Source organism: Ovis aries, chromosome 14, assembly GCF_016772045.2.
Source record: "Ovis aries strain OAR_USU_Benz2616 breed Rambouillet chromosome 14, ARS-UI_Ramb_v3.0, whole genome shotgun sequence".
Taxonomy (NCBI): domain Eukaryota; kingdom Metazoa; phylum Chordata; class Mammalia; order Artiodactyla; family Bovidae; genus Ovis; species Ovis aries.
In genome coordinates, this window is record NC_056067.1 from 4053539 (window position 1) to 4070547 (window position 17009).

A 17009-nucleotide genomic window follows, 5' to 3' on the forward strand; every position below is an offset into this window, starting at 1 on the left:
CGATTCATGGGGTCGCAAAGAGTCGGACACGACTGAGCGACTGAACTGAACTGAACTGAAGTTCTAGATACTACGCTGACTATGGAAGCTACAAAGATCTCTCAGCAATAGAGGGTTTCAGGTGCTTAGAAGTGCTTCAGGATAGTGCTACAGGACAGAGCAGAGGACGTAAGTTTAGCCTGGGGAAATTATCTCCCCAAGTATCATAAACTATCATCAGACAGTTTAAGTGCCTCATGCAGAGTGACACAGTAGTATCAGAGGGACCTGAATCACCAACAGTTTCAAGAGGTGCTTCCTGTTCAAACTCACGTTGCTTCAAAAAGAATGGGACTCACATAGCAAAACTCACTCTTTACATTCCTTAAAGACCTGCAACTATAATGATTTGGCGACATGTTCAGTTCAGTTCAGTCGCTCGGTTGTGTCCAACTCTGCAACCCCATGGACTGTAGCATGCCAGGCCTCCCTGTCCATGACCAACTCCCAGAGTTTACTCAAACTCATGTCCATTGAGTCCGTGATGCCATCCAACCATCTCATCCTCTGTCGTCCCCTTCTCCTCCTGCCTTCAATCTTTCCCAGCATCAGGGTCTTTTCCAGTGAGTCAGCTCTTCGCATCATGTGGCCAAAGTATTGGAGTTTCAGCTTCAGCATGAGTCCTTCCAATGAATATTCAGGACTGATTTCCTTTAGGATGAACTAGTTGGATCTCCTTGTTGTCCAAGGGACTCTCAAGAGTCTTTGTCAACACCACAGTTCAAAAGCATCAATTCTTCAGTGCTCAGCTTGCTTTTTGGTCCAACTCTCACATCCACACATGACCACTGGAAAAACCATAGCTTTGACTAGACATGATTTATGTCTTAAACATTTATGTATCTCCAATGTCTATATAGGGCTGGGCAGTGAATGAGCACTCAACAGAAAGTTTAGTGTTTTTGTGTTTTGTTTTGTTTTTTTTTTAAGTCAGACACTGAGAGGAAATAAACAGAGGAACATTGCTTTGAAGGTAGCTACCTAAATCAATACATGCCAAGGTAGTTGAAGATAGGAGTTAGCTAAGATATTAAGAGGATCTGATTAACATAAATGAATGAGATATAAAGAGGGACCTTATCCTTACACTGTCATCTTCTTGTTTTTTGGCAAACACACCCTTCTGCTGAATTTTACACTATGGTAAGAGCTTAGTGACCATGCAGTCATTTTAAGAGGCCAAGAGAGAAAGCGCTTTCTTTCACAGACTTGTACTTTCTGTGGGTAGCTCAGTCGGTAAAGAATCTGTCTGCAATGCAGGAGACCTGGGTTTGATCCCTGGGTTGGGAAGATCCCCTGGAGAAGGAAATGGCAACCCACTCCAGTATCCTTGCCTGGAAAATCTCATGGACAGAGGAACCTGGTGGATTGCAGTCCATGGGGTCACAAAGAGTCAGGCACGACTGAGTGACTGACACACACTTTCTGTGGGTAGAACAGCATTTTCCATTTTGTTGGGTTCCCACACTTCCATTTCAGCATCCCATGGGATTGTAAAACACATTCAACAATTCATATTGGAGTGAACATATTTTTGGCTCCAGAAGTATTCATTTTCATTCAATTCATAGTTGCATGGAAAGGCATACGAACTTGAACTTCGTTTCTTTAAAGAAGATGGCCGTGGATGGATGACTTGGATACTGATACGTAGTCTAGTTTTAGAAAATGTAATTTATTGCTTATTGTGATTTTTTCAGTTTTTAGAATCACTGTGTTCTATCAGTTTTGGAGAGGCATGAGCATGTGATAAAAACTGACCTCAAATTTGACCATATTCTTCTGGGAGCAATAACGTACAATTTAAATATTATAGTCATTAACCCAAATTCTTTTAAAAGATAAAATAGATATAATACTAGGTTACTGAGTTGGATTTTTAAAAATAGTTGCTAGTTTTGAATGAAACCATGCCTCCTTTAAAGAATACAAGCAAGGCATGACCAATTAATCATACAAGTTTCCCTGTGGATTATTTTCAGACAAGCCACATTCCAAGCACATCAACTGGATCTTTCACTGAATCTATAAGCAGAATGTGTACAGAAAGCTGTTGTAAAAACAATAGCTAGGCGAATGTGACCTTACTGCATTGTGGTAAAACTACCATTTTGTATTAATAGAGATCCTATTGTAGTTTTAATCGCATTTATATAGTAATGAAATTTTAGAAAACCATACATACCCAGTTGAATCTGGGAAAGGCTTTATGTTTTTATAATTGTATTCAGATCTGCCCAATTTTTCCGCTTACATTTTGGTTTCCACCCGCACCCAAGGATCTGTCTGTATTTGCGAGGACAATCCAGCTGTTTTTGTTGGTTTGTTTTTTAGCCATGCCCTGAGGCTGCTAGGATCTCAGTTCCCCAACCAGGGATTGAACCTGGGCTCTCAGCAGTGAGAACATGGAATTCTAACCACTGGATGACCAGGAATTCTATGTATTTGCAAGGAGATAGATGGTGTAGCTGACTGCTCTTGTAGAACTCCATCACCAATGAAGATCATTCTTTTCATTTCTCAAAAATAGCCAAGAATCATTAGGAAAATGTTTAGACCCAGTGAACAGTCCAAAGATTTAGTTTTAATCAGAATTAAATAACAGAGATAAATGAGATAAGAAGGGATGCTTAAATTAAGCAAAGCACAAATAACAATTCTCAGCTTGAGGCTGGCATAGTATTCAGTGACAATGTGTCCATTATCTGTTTAATTTGATCAACCCAGACAATGACAGGGGACATTCAGGTTCTAAAGATGAAAGTCAGAAGGAGCTCTGTGATTCTGCTTTGCACTTTCCATCACTTCTTGTCTCATTCTTTGTTGTGGTTTTCCTGAAGATAACTTATGGTTAACAGCAAACCTTAAATTACAGACAGAACTGTGAAAACCTACCGGAAGGGCTTTGTAATTATGAAGAAAATTGGACAGAGAAACGACAACAAAAAATGGTTGCTTGTCATTAAGCAGGAAAACACGTGTTTCTCATGAGGAATCATCTGGACTCGGTTCCGGTCGCTGGTGGCAGAAGCTGTGAGAGGTACCCACCTTCTGATTCAGTAATTTTCTAGCCACAGAACTTGGTTTGTGTACATTTGCTTAGAGATGGATCAAAGGCCTCATGGTAAAACTTAGGAAGCCATGTTGCTCTAAAACTGATTCCTTGCAAGCTAAATATATCTTTAAAGAAAATATACCTTTTCTAAAGAAAAGACATTTGCTGCTCAGATGCTTGATAGAAAAGAAAACAAACATATCCATCTAAAAAATTAGGACTGAAAAACAAGTCTCAAAATCTTTAACCAGAAAGTTCAATTCCTATGCCTTCCATGTAATTACAGGCTGATTTCAGGGGCTGGATTCATTGTTGAGCTCCAAACTACCCTACGATAAAACCAGTTTGATTTGGGGTTCCTAATTGCATCTTCTGAAATAAAAGACCTGACAGCTCTATGTCAAAAACACCAAAAAACCCTATCAAAAAATGGAGAGATCGAAAGCGCCATTTCTCCATAGAAAACATACAGGTCGTCAAAAAGCACAAGAAAAAATGCTCCACATTTAATTATCAGAGAAATGCAAACCAAAAGTACAATGAGCTATCACATTATACCAGTCAGAAAGGCCATCACCAAAAAAATCTACAAAAAGTAAATGCTGGAGAGTGTGTGGAGAAATGAGAACGCCCCTGCACTGTTGGTGGGCATGTAAATTGGCACCACCACTGTGGAGAACAGTACGGAGTTCACTTAAAACACTAAAACAGAGCTACCACGTGACACAGCAGTCCCACTCCTGGGCGTTTATCTGGAGAAAACCATTACTTCAAAAAGACACACGCACCCCAACCTTCTCTGCAGCGCTGTTTACAAAAGCCAAGGCGCGAAACGATCTCAGTGCCCACTGACAGAGGCATGGTGCCTGTAAACGGTGGGATATTCGCCACAAGAGAGAGTGAAATGATGCCACTCGCAGCGACAGCAACGTGGACTGACCAAACAATGATCGTGTAAGTCAGGCAGGCCAGGCTGAGAAGGGCAAATGTCGTATGCTATCACTTATACGTGTCACCTTTAAAAAACGATGTGAATGAACTTATTTACATAACAGGAACAGATTTACAGATTTAGAGAATGAACTTACAGTCATCAGCGGGAGTGTGGTGGGGAAGGTTGAGCCGTATGTTTGGGAGTTTGGGATTAACATGCACATACTGCTATATTTAAAATATTCAGAGATACCAATAAGGACCTACTGTATAGCACCGGGGCTTCCCTGATAAATCAGCTGCTAAAGGATCTGCCTGCATTGCAGGAGATCCCAGTTTGATTCCTGGGTCGGGAGGATCCCCTGGAGAAGGGAAAGGCTACCCACTTCAGTATTCTTGGGCTTCCCTTGTGGCTCAGCTGGTAAAGAAAATTATACCACAGGGAACTCTACTCAATACTCTGTAATAACCTAAATGGGAACAGAATCCAAAAAAAACACAATAGATATATGTATAACTGAATCGCTTTGCTGTACACCTCAAATTAACACATTGATAATCAACTATACTCCAATAAAAGTAAAGAAATTAAAAATGCATCACATAGCAAAAGCAATAAAAATAAAATAGGTCCTTCCAAGGTGGGGGGAGTTACATGTAGTCATACTTTTAACCTCTTTTTAAATTCATCTTTCTTAGTAAATGTTTGATTAGTACCTGAAATAATAATAATAGAAATAGTTGAATTAACTTGTTTCTTTGATTTGAAAAGAGCAGAGCAATATGACTAGCCTGAGAGCAGATATCATACTTGTAGATGGAAAAGATTTGGACTCCAAGTCAACTCTGCTTTTTTCCTAGCTACGTGAGCTAGGCAAATCTGTTAACATTTCTTCATCACACTTCATTGCTTATTTTTCTGGCAAGTCAGTGAGGCAGGGTTCCTGTCCCAGTTTTGCAAGTGAGAGATTGAAGCTGAATGACTAACGGGAGTGCTTGGTTACCTAAGTCCTCGGTACGTGGTGGCCACAGGGACTTCTATACACCTCAGACATGCCACATGCCTCTGAAAGCACACGATTGGCCCTGTTTTATAAACTGGAGGAAGCAAACCTGAGATGTGATGAGGACCAAAGACAAAGTCTCCGTGACAATTCTGTTACGGAGTCATTCGCAGTTATGGTGGCTGTTTTCACTCTCCTCGTTGTTATCCATTCATTTCTCTTCTCACCTCTAAAGAAAACGTCAGCCAAAAGAGTGAGTTGGCTTGCTCTATAAAACTGTCTTGCTGCTGCTAAGCTGCTTCAGTTGTGTCCGACTGTGTGGGACCCCATAGATGGCAGCCCACCAGGCTCCTCTGTCCACAGGGTTCTCCAGGCAAGAATACTGGAGTGGGCTGCCATTTCCTTCTCCAAAACTGTCTAGCCATCAAGCAAGTGTTCTTTCCACTATGCCACTCTGCCTCCAAGGCCGGTAGATCTATGTGATGAATAACTATGAACAGACTATCCAAACGGCAGACGCAGACAAACTGGAATCATGTAAAAAATGATCCCTGGGATATTCCTCAGCAAACTGAACAGCCAGGTGGACTGGTGGAAGGCTGGCATCTAAATGTGAAAGTTGGCACTTTCTCCCGGGGACCCACTGGATCCCTCTTCCCCTAAATGAAGGGGCTGTCTTTGCCCTTTGAGCTTTAGCCTGTTAGGATACAGTGTGAACTAGTGGTTCTTTAAGCTAGCTTAAATGGGGGTCGTCACTAGACATGCAGCAAGAGCCGAATAAAGAGAAGGGGCTTACTTCAAAGACCAGCGTCTCATTGATGGGGCCCGGGGCAGACAGGCATTCAGGGCGGTTGAAGGCACGCTGGTACTCAAACACGGTCCCGGCAAAGGCAAACTCCCCTGGCCAGTCGACGCTCCAGGCCCCTGTGAGGTAATACTTGTGACTGAGGCTTCGGACTGCGAGGTAGCTGGAGGATATCTGCAGCTCCTGGACCTCAATGCTGCGGGCGCCCGCTGGGATGGTGACCACCGGATAATACTCTAAGTGGAGAGAGCAGAACATTTTTGTCATCCACGTCACACGCGGGAGACCCCGTCAGAGAGACGCAGTGGCCCTCCTTACAGAGTGCGGCTCATTTCTACTCCTACGCAGTGAAAACACTCAGTTATTCCATTTTTCAAGTGGTAGGAACACCCGAGAGAGAAAATGATGTACTTTCCCCAAGCACATGCGTGTGGACAGAAGACACGCTTCTCTTTTCCTGAACAACAAGGGCCACGAAACTCAAAGATGCTTTTTATTTTTAATCAATCTGGAAAAAACTTGGAGCTGCCTAGTCTCAACTGTGGTGTGCAGAAGACAGGGCTCGAAGCTCAGTTCTACTCAAGATGGTGAGATAACTGCTTCAAGTATGCATCTTACGTTTTAAGTGTGGACCATCTAAGTTCCATAATACAGGGACTTCCCTGGTGGTCCAGTGGCTAAGACTCTGCACTCCCAATGCAAGGGGCCCAGGTTTGGTCCCTGGTCAGGGAACTAGATCTCACATGCCACAGCTAAGACTGGTACAACCAAAAAAATAAATACATATATTTTTTAAAAGTTACAATACGTTCTTTGTTTAACAAATACAGGTGTCACAGCATATTGAAATTGCTCAGCAGAAAGGCATTTGTTGAACACACCTCTGGATGTTTGTATTGCTAAGACTTCTCATCCTCCTTTGCTCTTGCATAAGTAACAATACGTGAACCGACAACTTCCAGATGTTCAAGACAGATTTAGAAAAGGCAGAGGAACCAGAGATCAGATTGCCAACATCCACTGGATCATAGAAAAAGCAAGAGAATTCCAGAAAAACATCTGCTTCATTGACTATGCTAAAGCCTTTGACTGTGTGGATCACAACAAACTGTAGAAAATTCTTAGAGAGATGGGAATAGCAGAACACCTGACCTGCCTCCTGAGAAATCCGTATGCAGGTCAAGAAGCAACAGTTAGAACTAGACATGGAACAATGGACTGGTTCAAAATTGGGAAAGGAGTACATCAAGGCTGTATATTGTCATCCTGCTTATTTAACTTGCATGCAGAGTACATAATGCGAAATGCTGGGCTGGATGAAGCACAAGCTGGAATCAAGACTGCCGGGAGAAATATCAATAACCTCAGGTATGCAGATGACACCACCCTTATGGCAGAAAGTGAAGAGGTACTAAAGAATTTCTTAATGAAGGTGAAAGAGGAGAGTGAAAAAGCTGGCTTAGAACTCAATATTCAAAAAACAAAGATCATAGCATCCGGTCCCATCACTTCATGGCAAAGAGATGGGAAAAACTGGAAACAGTTACAGACTTTATTATCTTGGGTTCCAAAATCACTGCAGATGGTGACTGAAGACATGAAATTAAAAGACACTTGCTCCTTGGAAGAAAAGTTATGGCCAACCTAGACAGCATATTAAAAAGCAGAGACATTGCCAACAAAGGTCCATCTAGTCAAAGCAATGGTTTTTCCAGTAGTCATGTATGGATGTGAGAGTTGGACTGTGAAGAAGGCTGAGCACCGAAGAATTGATTCTTTTAAACTGTGGTGTTGAAGAGACTCTTGAGAGTCTCTTGGACTGCAAGGAGATCCAACCAGTCCATGCTAAAGGAAATTAGTCCTGAATATTCATTGGAAGGACTGATGCTGAAGCTCCAATAATCTGGCCACCTGATGTGAAGAACTGACTCATTAGAAAAGACCCTGATGCTGGGAAAGATTGAAAGCGGGAGGAGAAGGGGACAACCGAGGATGAGATGGTTGGATGGCATCGTTTACTCAATGGATATGAGTTTGAGCAATCTCCAGGAGATGGTGAAGGGCAGGGAAGATTGGCGTGCTGCAGTTCATGGTGTCAAGAGTCGGACACGACTGAGTGACTGAACGATAACAAAGCATCAAAAGCCATCATCTTCCATGCATCATAGGAGCTAGTGAAAAGCTGGATCATATTTAGCAAGTCTCAAATTCATTTGGCAGCAAAGGACATGTCCCACCGCTCATAGCACCGAATCTGCAGCATTTCTTACCATTTGCTTTGTGCTGGTTGAGGTACAGGCCTTTATAAAACTTGCAAGTTGAGTTATCACCTTTGCAAACACCACAGGCATCTGAAACTGCTTTAGAGCCAAGTTCATGATCACATCCCACTGGCTGTGACCAAAAAACAAAAAAAAAGCGAGAAAATCAAACATTTGAGAAGCCACTGGCTTAGAATAACCAAAACGTATACATGGTTTTCTGTATTTACTAAATATTAGGAAGGTGGTGCAGCTTTATGATTAAGAGCAGAGTCTCAGGTTTGACTAGGGATTCAAATCCTTCCTCTGCCATCACTGGACATATGATCAGGGAAGTCACAAAACTCCTCTAAGGCTTAGAGCCTTCATCTGTAAAACTGGAATGAAAAGCCACTACTGCTGTTAATGGGAGAGGAATTTATTTAGGCCAGTTCTACCAGTGAAACATAAAAATGCTGGGACTGCCCCCCTCCCCCCAACACCAACCCAAGGACACTCACACTCCCTTAAAAGATGACGGAACTCACAATCAAATTGAAAAGAGAAAGTAGATACCGGAAGAAAAAGAAAAACTCACCCCAAGTAAACAGAAATGCTATTTCCAAGCACATTTACAAAGTCCTAAGCATGTACTGCGTGTACTTAGTGAACACACAAGCAAAGTCTCCCGCCACTGTTAGCTTCATTCTTATCTTTTACAAACTTTCATGTAAAGTAGCACATATCAGCACCTCCGTATGTGGAAAGGGAGTGAAAGAGAAATTCAAAACACAGGACAGGGGTCATGCAGAAAGTGAGCAGGGACTTGGAGATAAAAACTCACATCCAACTTGAAATGTTACCCTCTTCCCTTCACCAGCTGCTCTTATCCAGACATAAGAATCTCCCGCCATAAATTTAATAGGAGGCAGCACAAGCATGACCACATGTTCCAAAGCAGAAGTGTTCTCTTACTTCACAGATCCCATCAATGCAAACGTCGTTCTTGTTTGGGGAACAAGGAGTCCCATCTTTCACCTTGCTGGACATGGCGAAAAAGAATTCAAAGTTCTCAGCCTTGCAGTACAGTTTACATCGGTCTTCCTCTAGAAGCAAAGAGATCAAACGAGGTCACGGTCAAGAGGAAATCCTAGGACAATGACGTGATTACCGAAAAGATGAGTTAAATTTATTTAGAAAGCTACTATGATCAAGGTTAATAACCTCAGATATGCAGATGATACCACCCTTATGGCAGAAAGTGAAAAGGAACTAAAAAGCCTCTTGATGAAAGTGAAAGAGGAGAGTGAAAAAGCTGGCTTAAAGCTCAACATTCAGAAAACTAAGATCATGGCATCTGGTCCCATCACTTCATGGGAAATAGATGGGGAAACAGTGGAAACAGTGTCAGACTTTATTTTTGGGGGCTCCAAAATCACTGCAGATGGTGACTACAGCCATGAAATTAAAAAGACGCTTACTCCTTGGAAGGAAAGCTATGACCAACCTAGACAGCATATTGAAAAGCAGAGACATTACTTTGCCAACAAAGGTCTGTCTAGTCAAGGCTATGGTTTTTCCAGTGGTCATGTATGGATGTGAGAGTTGGACTGTGAAGAAGGCTGAGCACCGAAGAATTGATGCTTTTGAACTGTGGTGTTGGAGAAGACTCTTGAGAGTCCCTTGGACTGCAAGGAGATCCAACCAGTCCATTCTGAAGGAGATCAACCCTGGGATTTCTTTGGAGGGAATGATGCTAAAGCTGAAACTCCAGTACTTTGGCCACCTCATGCGAAGAGTTGACTCACTGGCAAAGACTCTGATGCTGGGAGGGATTGGGGGCAGGAGGAGAAGGGGACAACAGAGGATGAGATGGCTGGATGGCATCACGGACTCGATGGACGTGAGTCTGAGTGAACTCCGGGAGTTGGTGATGGACAGGGAGGCCTGGCGTGCTGCGATTCATGGGGTCGCAAAGAGTCAGACACGACTGAGCAACTGAACTGAACTGAACTGATGATCAAGGTGGGAAATGTTACAGTTTTCCATGTGGGTGTGTGTGAGCATGTATGCCTGAGGGCAGATGTGTGTGACTTTTTAACACATGAACTCCTTTTAGTAATCCATATAATACTTTAACATTAATACATGAGAACTTTATTTTCCTAATCCTAAGAGCCACAATACAAGTGATTGGTGGCTTGTGTCCCTACCCTCCTTGGATAGTAAGTATTTAAGATTTCATAGACCCTGAGGTCAGCTATTAATAGCATGTGAACGAAGCAGTATTGCTGGGTCACAATAAAACAATATTTGATAAGACGGGTCAGGGGCTTCCCTGGTGGCCCAGTGGTTGAGACTTTGCCTTCCAGTGCAGGGGGTATGGGTTCGTTCCCTGGTCTGAGAGCTAAGATCACATGTGCCTTTGGGCCAAAAAACCCAAGTCATAAAGCAGAAGCAGTATTGTAACAAATTCAGTAAACACTTTAAAAGTGGTCCACTTTAAAAAAAATATGTTTTAAGAAAGGGTCAGATTTGGCCCATAGGTCATAATTTTCTGATTGTGATTTAGGACAGGCACACTGATTTTACATATTTATTCAGTCTGTTAAGAGGGAATGTTTTAGGCACTTTGGAAAAAAGGCATATGGTCAATAACATTTACAAAACATACAGAAAAGAGTCAAATCATGAAAAGGCAGAGGAAGCAAACAAACTAAACATTAAGACTAAAACTATGTTAGGTCTCTGAGAAGTGTTTGGTATCACACGCAAAAATAAAGTATTATCTTTAGAGAGCTCTTGTTATCAGAAAGGCGTTATTGTGCCAATTTCTCCCATAGAAAGAGTCCTTTTCGGCCAGGAATTCCACGTGACGCTGCTCACATGAGACTTGATGTGGGCGATGCTGTGTGAAATCCTTGACAACAGTTTGACAACAAACGTGTGAACAGTTCGCAAGTGGATGCCTTTCACAAACCACTCAATAAAAGACAGAGTCAAAAACAGGAGAGAAGGGAAGTCACTATGGCCCAAATGTGCAGCCATATGGATGGATTCCATTTTTTTCTCACCTAGGAATTTTTTCTAATAACATTTTTATTTCGTGAGTCCTACTCAGTGCATGTGAGATTAGGGAGCTAGAAAACATATACCCTCTCTTTTCTCCATCATTCCTAAGAATTAACAAGTTCTAGAAAGTTCAGTGTTTCCACACAGGTTCCTGAGAAAGTTTAGGAACTAGTCTATTAGAAACACAGAAGTTGGGGTAGGGGATAAATTAAGATAAATTAATTTAATAAATTAAATTTGGGATTAACAGATATGAACTACTATATATATAATAGATGGAAAAGGCAATGGCACCCCACTCCAGTACTCTTGCCTGGAAAATCCCATGAGTGGAGGAGCCTGGTAGGCTGCAGTCCATGGGGTCGCTAAGAGTCAGACACGACTGAGTAACTTCACTTTGACTTTTCACTTTCATGCATTGGAGAAGGAAATGGCAACCCACTCCAGTGTTCTTGCCTGGAGAATCCCAGGGACGGGGGAGCCTGGTGGGCTGCCGTCTATGGGGTCGCAGAGAGTCGGACACGACTGAAGCGACTTAGCAGCAGCATATAAAATAGATAAACAGCAAGGTCCTACTGTACAGCATAGACAGCTGTACTCAATATCTTGCAATAGCCTATAAGGGGAAACAATCTGAAAAAGAATATATACATATATAACTGAATCATTTTCCTGTACACTTAAAACTAACAGACATTGTAAATCAACTATACTTCAATTTAAAAAAAGGAATACAGAAGAAAAAGCTAATCAGTGTAAGACAGAGACTGTCTAGATTTATGAAAAGTCTTTCCCTGATTCTTCCCAAGCAGCATGAATGTCACAGACCTTCAAATCATGGTCTGTCTTCTATGATTTTAAGTAAGTATCAAAGAGAGAAGAGGAAAGGATGAGAAAGCCTAAACTTTTGTGTCTCCTGCGGTAGGACGTGAGACCCTATGGCTGGGGTCTCTGTTTTATTCAATGTACTCGCCTCTGCATGGAGCAGAGAGTCTCCCAGGAGGAGGTTCTCAATCAGTATCTGTTGAATGAATGAATGAAATGGCAAGTTCTCTACCTTGTAAAGCTGCAATAATATTAGTGACAGAAATTTGAAATCAGAAAATATTTTGTAACATTTGCTGATGTTGAGCAAACTTGTAGTATCACCTCTGATTCGTAGAAGCTACTTAATACTTATTATAATGAGGTCTGATTACATCAGTTCCTTTTGGTTATTGATAATATAGGTTCATTTTGAGCTTTTGTTCAGAAGCAGCCCTCTGTCTTATTTCCCATGAATTATCATTAAATCTGGTTTCTTCCCATTCTGCATATGTCTGACTGGGATTTACATTTATCCTTTTCCAAGGGAGGGTAGATGAGTTCTGATAAAGTGAGTGAGTGAGTGGAAAAAATTTGATAGGAAACAAACAGAATGGTCTCAGCTTATTTTGCACAGAATTATTCTGTTTCTGTAACAGAAAGTACGTTAAATCTGGTACTTATACACATGGTAACTAAATTTCGATGTTGAGCTGAAAATCAAAACTAATCAATGTAAAAGTTCAAATACAAGGTATTACTTTGCTATAGTAAGTACCAAGAATTTAATATAGAGATATTTCTTATTCATGGTGTGTGTGTGTGTGTGTGTGTGTGTGTGTGCATACACTCTGAAAATAGGTTTTCCCATGTCTGTTATCATCTACCATGTCAGTTACTGAGAATGGTGTCTCCATGGGGCAGATATGGTTTCATGAGTTTTTGGTCTGGACAGTTCATACCAACTGCAATTAACATTCCTGGGAGACTTAATTGCTGAAATGTCAAAAGTAAGTTTAGAAACATAAGTACATTCCAAACACATGACCTCTTCAACTTATACATGTGGGAGGCAAGGGATGTCTTATGAAAAAAAAAATGTTGAAAAATAAACAAACCCACAGAACTGAATGAAAACCTGGGCCAGGATGGGCCCGGGTAATGAAAGGTAAACACTGAAACTCTTTTATACAGGCAACAATTTTTTCTGCGCTGTTCATTCACATTCCTGTTCACATGGAGATATATTTGTTTGAGGTTCATAGAGACCAAATTACCTTCCACTTTCATATAGGGCTTCCACTGGTAGAACCATCCACGGAAAGGCTTGCTGTTATACTCTGCACACTGCTGGGCTCGGAAATCCAAGCTGTTTTTATCACAAGGGTTAATATTGCACAGCTGATAAACACGGCTAGAGCCAGGACAGAACTTGCCGCCATACTGAGGCCTGCAAAGAAGATTAAAGCTCTTTAAATACTGGCAAGCAAAGGGCTCACTATTAGTCACAGGCAATATTACAGGGAGGGACCATCATTATGGTGGCCACAGTGTATGGCAGTGGGACCAGTCGATTACAACAGTGGAAATATGTGGCCCACAACCCTTCTTGTACCCATGGCAGACATAACTAATCAACCAACAATTTTTCTTGTTCTCTGCTTTCTTTTCTCTACATGGCCCTAGGGTAGATACAACCACTGTTCATCAATTGCCATGTTAGATGGAGTATATTTGCTACCTCTGAATCCAATTTGAACATTCTGGCAACTTCCATAAAGACTGGCGGAGGCATATTCTTGGCACGCATCCTCTTACCTCATGTGTTAGGGAAGTCTGGAAGCACGCCTAAACGCTCTTGCTCAGTGTGCCACGCATGCAAACACACAGGCCCCATGTGCTGGCGCCAAAGCTCTTCCAGCGCAGATCCAGCGTCCTCCCCAGCTTGGCTCCCACCTCCGACCCCTCTCCTCTCCCTACAGTTTGTAGACACCTCCTGGGGTGTAGAAGGTCCATTAGGACACTGAGCGCATGACTTGCCATATTTTCCAATCTAGCTTTGTCTGACTCATATGCGCTTTATTCCCAGGATTCTAAACTCGGGGGTGGGGGGAACATGCCCTTGTTTGTATCTGCATAATTACTTTTTAACATTGCAGGTGGCCTGCGCCTTTCCTGCCAAGCACAATGGGAAATGGGTTTCCAGAGTAAGGAATCCCATTAGAACATAAAGAATTATGACCTAATGGCAAGCTCTTTAAGATCTTGCTAGGTAGACTGCAAAAACCAGAAAGCAAAATAAAAAGGAGTGTCAACCCCACTGAAAAAAGTTACCAATAATGTCTTCTCCGGCATACTCCAGGCACAAAGAAATTGCCTCTTTTCAATTTCCATGAAATGGACTAAAAACCATGTATATATCATCTCTTAACAAAAGCTCAATGCAAACATGTAACATAGAAGAAGGATCCAAGTTAATAAATACATGTGATTAAAATTCCTTGTCTCTTTAGGAAGCACAGGAATGCTATAAAACACCTCTGGATTTGCTTCGGCACATTTGATCAAATCCTCCTATGCGACAATGGATTCAGCAGAACGGGGAGGCGTCACATCGCCAGAACGAGATTTTTAAGCTATTTCAAAACACTCTGGAACAACTACTAAAGCATTTAGCAGTTATTGTGCTAGATCGAATCCCCCAAGAATTCTTCAACCATTATCCAAAAAAGCATTTAGAAAAGTCTGAAAGCACCTCCTGAGAGCCTTCCTCTGTTCCTGGTCATCTTTACAAGTCGTGCGTAATTAAAATTGTCTCAGCATAAGCCTCTCTAGTCTGAGATTTTACAAATAAGCTTCATTTAGACTATTCAAATTCAACAAAGTGAAAGAGGACCACCTGTGAACTCTTCAATTCAGAAAGTGTAACATGGAAAAGACCTCAAAACTCATACAGGGATTTCCCTGGTGGTCCGGTAGTTAAGAATCCGCCTGCCAATGCAGGGGGTGTGGGTTGGATCCCTGGTCAGGGAACGAAGATCCCACATGCGCAGGGCAACCAAGTCCATGTACCACAACTACCGAGCCTGCGTGCCACAACTAAGGCCCAAGGTAGTCAAATAAAAAACCAGCTAAAAGCCTCACATAGCCATCCCCCCAGTGTACAGATGAAGTGAAAGACGGCCGGCAGCGCTTCTCAGATGTGCTGAGTGGAGGTCACACAGCTAGAAAGAGCCAGAACAGAGCTCCACCTCACACCTTTGGGCTCCCCAGGATGAGGGTCCAGCTCGGTGGTGCCCGCACGGAACTGAGGTCGGCAGGCAGGCTGGGCACGGGAAGGCAAAGAGGGAGACGAGGACGCCCAGTGCTCCGGGGGCGGGCTGCAGACAGCGGAGCAGATCTGAAGGGAAGCGCACTCTGCTCCTTGCCAGCTTTTCTGCAGGCAATTTCAGTCAGCCTCCTGACGTGTCAAGTGAGGACGGCTGTGATGATTACCTGAGAGACCGCCGGTAGAGAGTTTTGGGCAGAGGACAAATCAATTGTAACTATTTTAAAGGGCTTTCTACTTTTAATGACTGGCAAGAATTTGGACTTTGCCATCAAATCTTCAAATACAGATATGTTTTTTCTTGCAACTTGGAACATGAGTATTAGGATAAATTAACAGAAAATGCTACCATGATGTCCCGTGGTACAATGAGTTCTTTATGATTAAAAACAAAAAACTCCCAAATATCTAGGTGCATGACTTTGTCTTTATATTAGATTACTATGAAGTATATACATATTTGCTTCTGAATAATTTAGTCAGTCCTGACTACAAATGGTTATACTGTTGGTTGATCATTATATATTGCAATGGCTGAGCATTACAAGCAGTTGGGAAGCTGTTTTTAAGAAGTATTTATATATGTAACTCTCCCTCCATATATACACATACACACACATATATTTATATAACATATTTATATATGTATACATACAGACACATATACACTATACATGTACAAATACATATTTATATATGTATTATGTGGTTATATGTGTATATATAAATATAAAATACATACTTAGTGACTGAACAACAATGTGTGTATATATATGTAAATATATGTATATATACAATATATTACATGTATATATGTGTATATGTATATTTATATACAATCGATCACACGTGTAAATATACACAGACACAGATACATACATACACACACACACACACACACACAAATATCCCTGGACTTCTTCAAAGGCTTTCTCATGATGAGGAGTATCAAGAAATCAGTGGGTTTTTTTTTTAAAGCACAATTGGTGATTCTGATAATCAGCTGAGTCTGGAATTTACTGGTTGGAAAATGGGCCAGAGATATGACTCAATATTCTTCTGTTGGTCTTTCTCAAATGGACTCATATTTTAGGAGAGTTCGAGAATGTTCTAGAGAGTTCTAGAATGCCTTCCCTGGTAGCTCAGCTGGTAAAGAATCTGCCTGCAATGTGGGATACCTGGGTTGGATCCCTGGGTTGGAGATATCCCCTGGAGGAGGGCATGGCAAGCCCACTCCAGTATTCTGGCCTGGAGAATCCCATGGCCAGAGGAGCCTGGGGGGCTACAGTCCGTGGGATGCAGAGTCAGACACGACTGAGCGACTAAGCACACACAGAATGCTTTAGCAAGTTTACTTATCATGATTTGAATTGTTCCACTTGAATTTTCATTATCCATTTTCTTGAACAGAGTGTATAGGAATTTCACTAGGCTCTCTTCCAGGAACCAGGAAAAAATGTTCCCAGTGAGGATGAAGACAGTGGGATCTTGGTTAGACTCCCCCACGCCCAGCCTGGTGACCGGAACAACGGCTGCCACTCTGAGTGGGAGCCTCCGTCTCCTCTGGTTACCCATTTGCAGAACCATCAGATGAAACAACAGGTTTCAGCTCATGCATCTGTTCTACCCTGATTGACAGCAAATGCCTGGAAAAGTCTTTTGAGAAGGTTCCTGAGGCAGAGTAGAGATCAGCAAAACACCGGGGCGTTGATGAATGGGTCTCTCACAG

General features: G+C 42.0%; 1 protein-coding gene across 1 annotated transcript in view; it reads right to left on the bottom strand.

Annotated features, from left to right (window-relative positions):
• ADAMTS18 (ADAM metallopeptidase with thrombospondin type 1 motif 18) overlaps positions 1-17009 on the bottom strand; it is a 147264-nt gene that overhangs the window by 36054 nt on the left and 94201 nt on the right. Inside the window, exons 11-14 of the mRNA XM_015100376.4 lie at positions 13230-13402; positions 9052-9182; positions 8107-8230; positions 5828-6072 (exon numbers count right to left, since the gene is read on the bottom strand). Coding sequence (XP_014955862.3) covers positions 5828-6072; positions 8107-8230; positions 9052-9182; positions 13230-13402 — 673 coding nt within the window. The remainder of the gene's footprint in view (positions 1-5827; positions 6073-8106; positions 8231-9051; positions 9183-13229; positions 13403-17009) is intronic.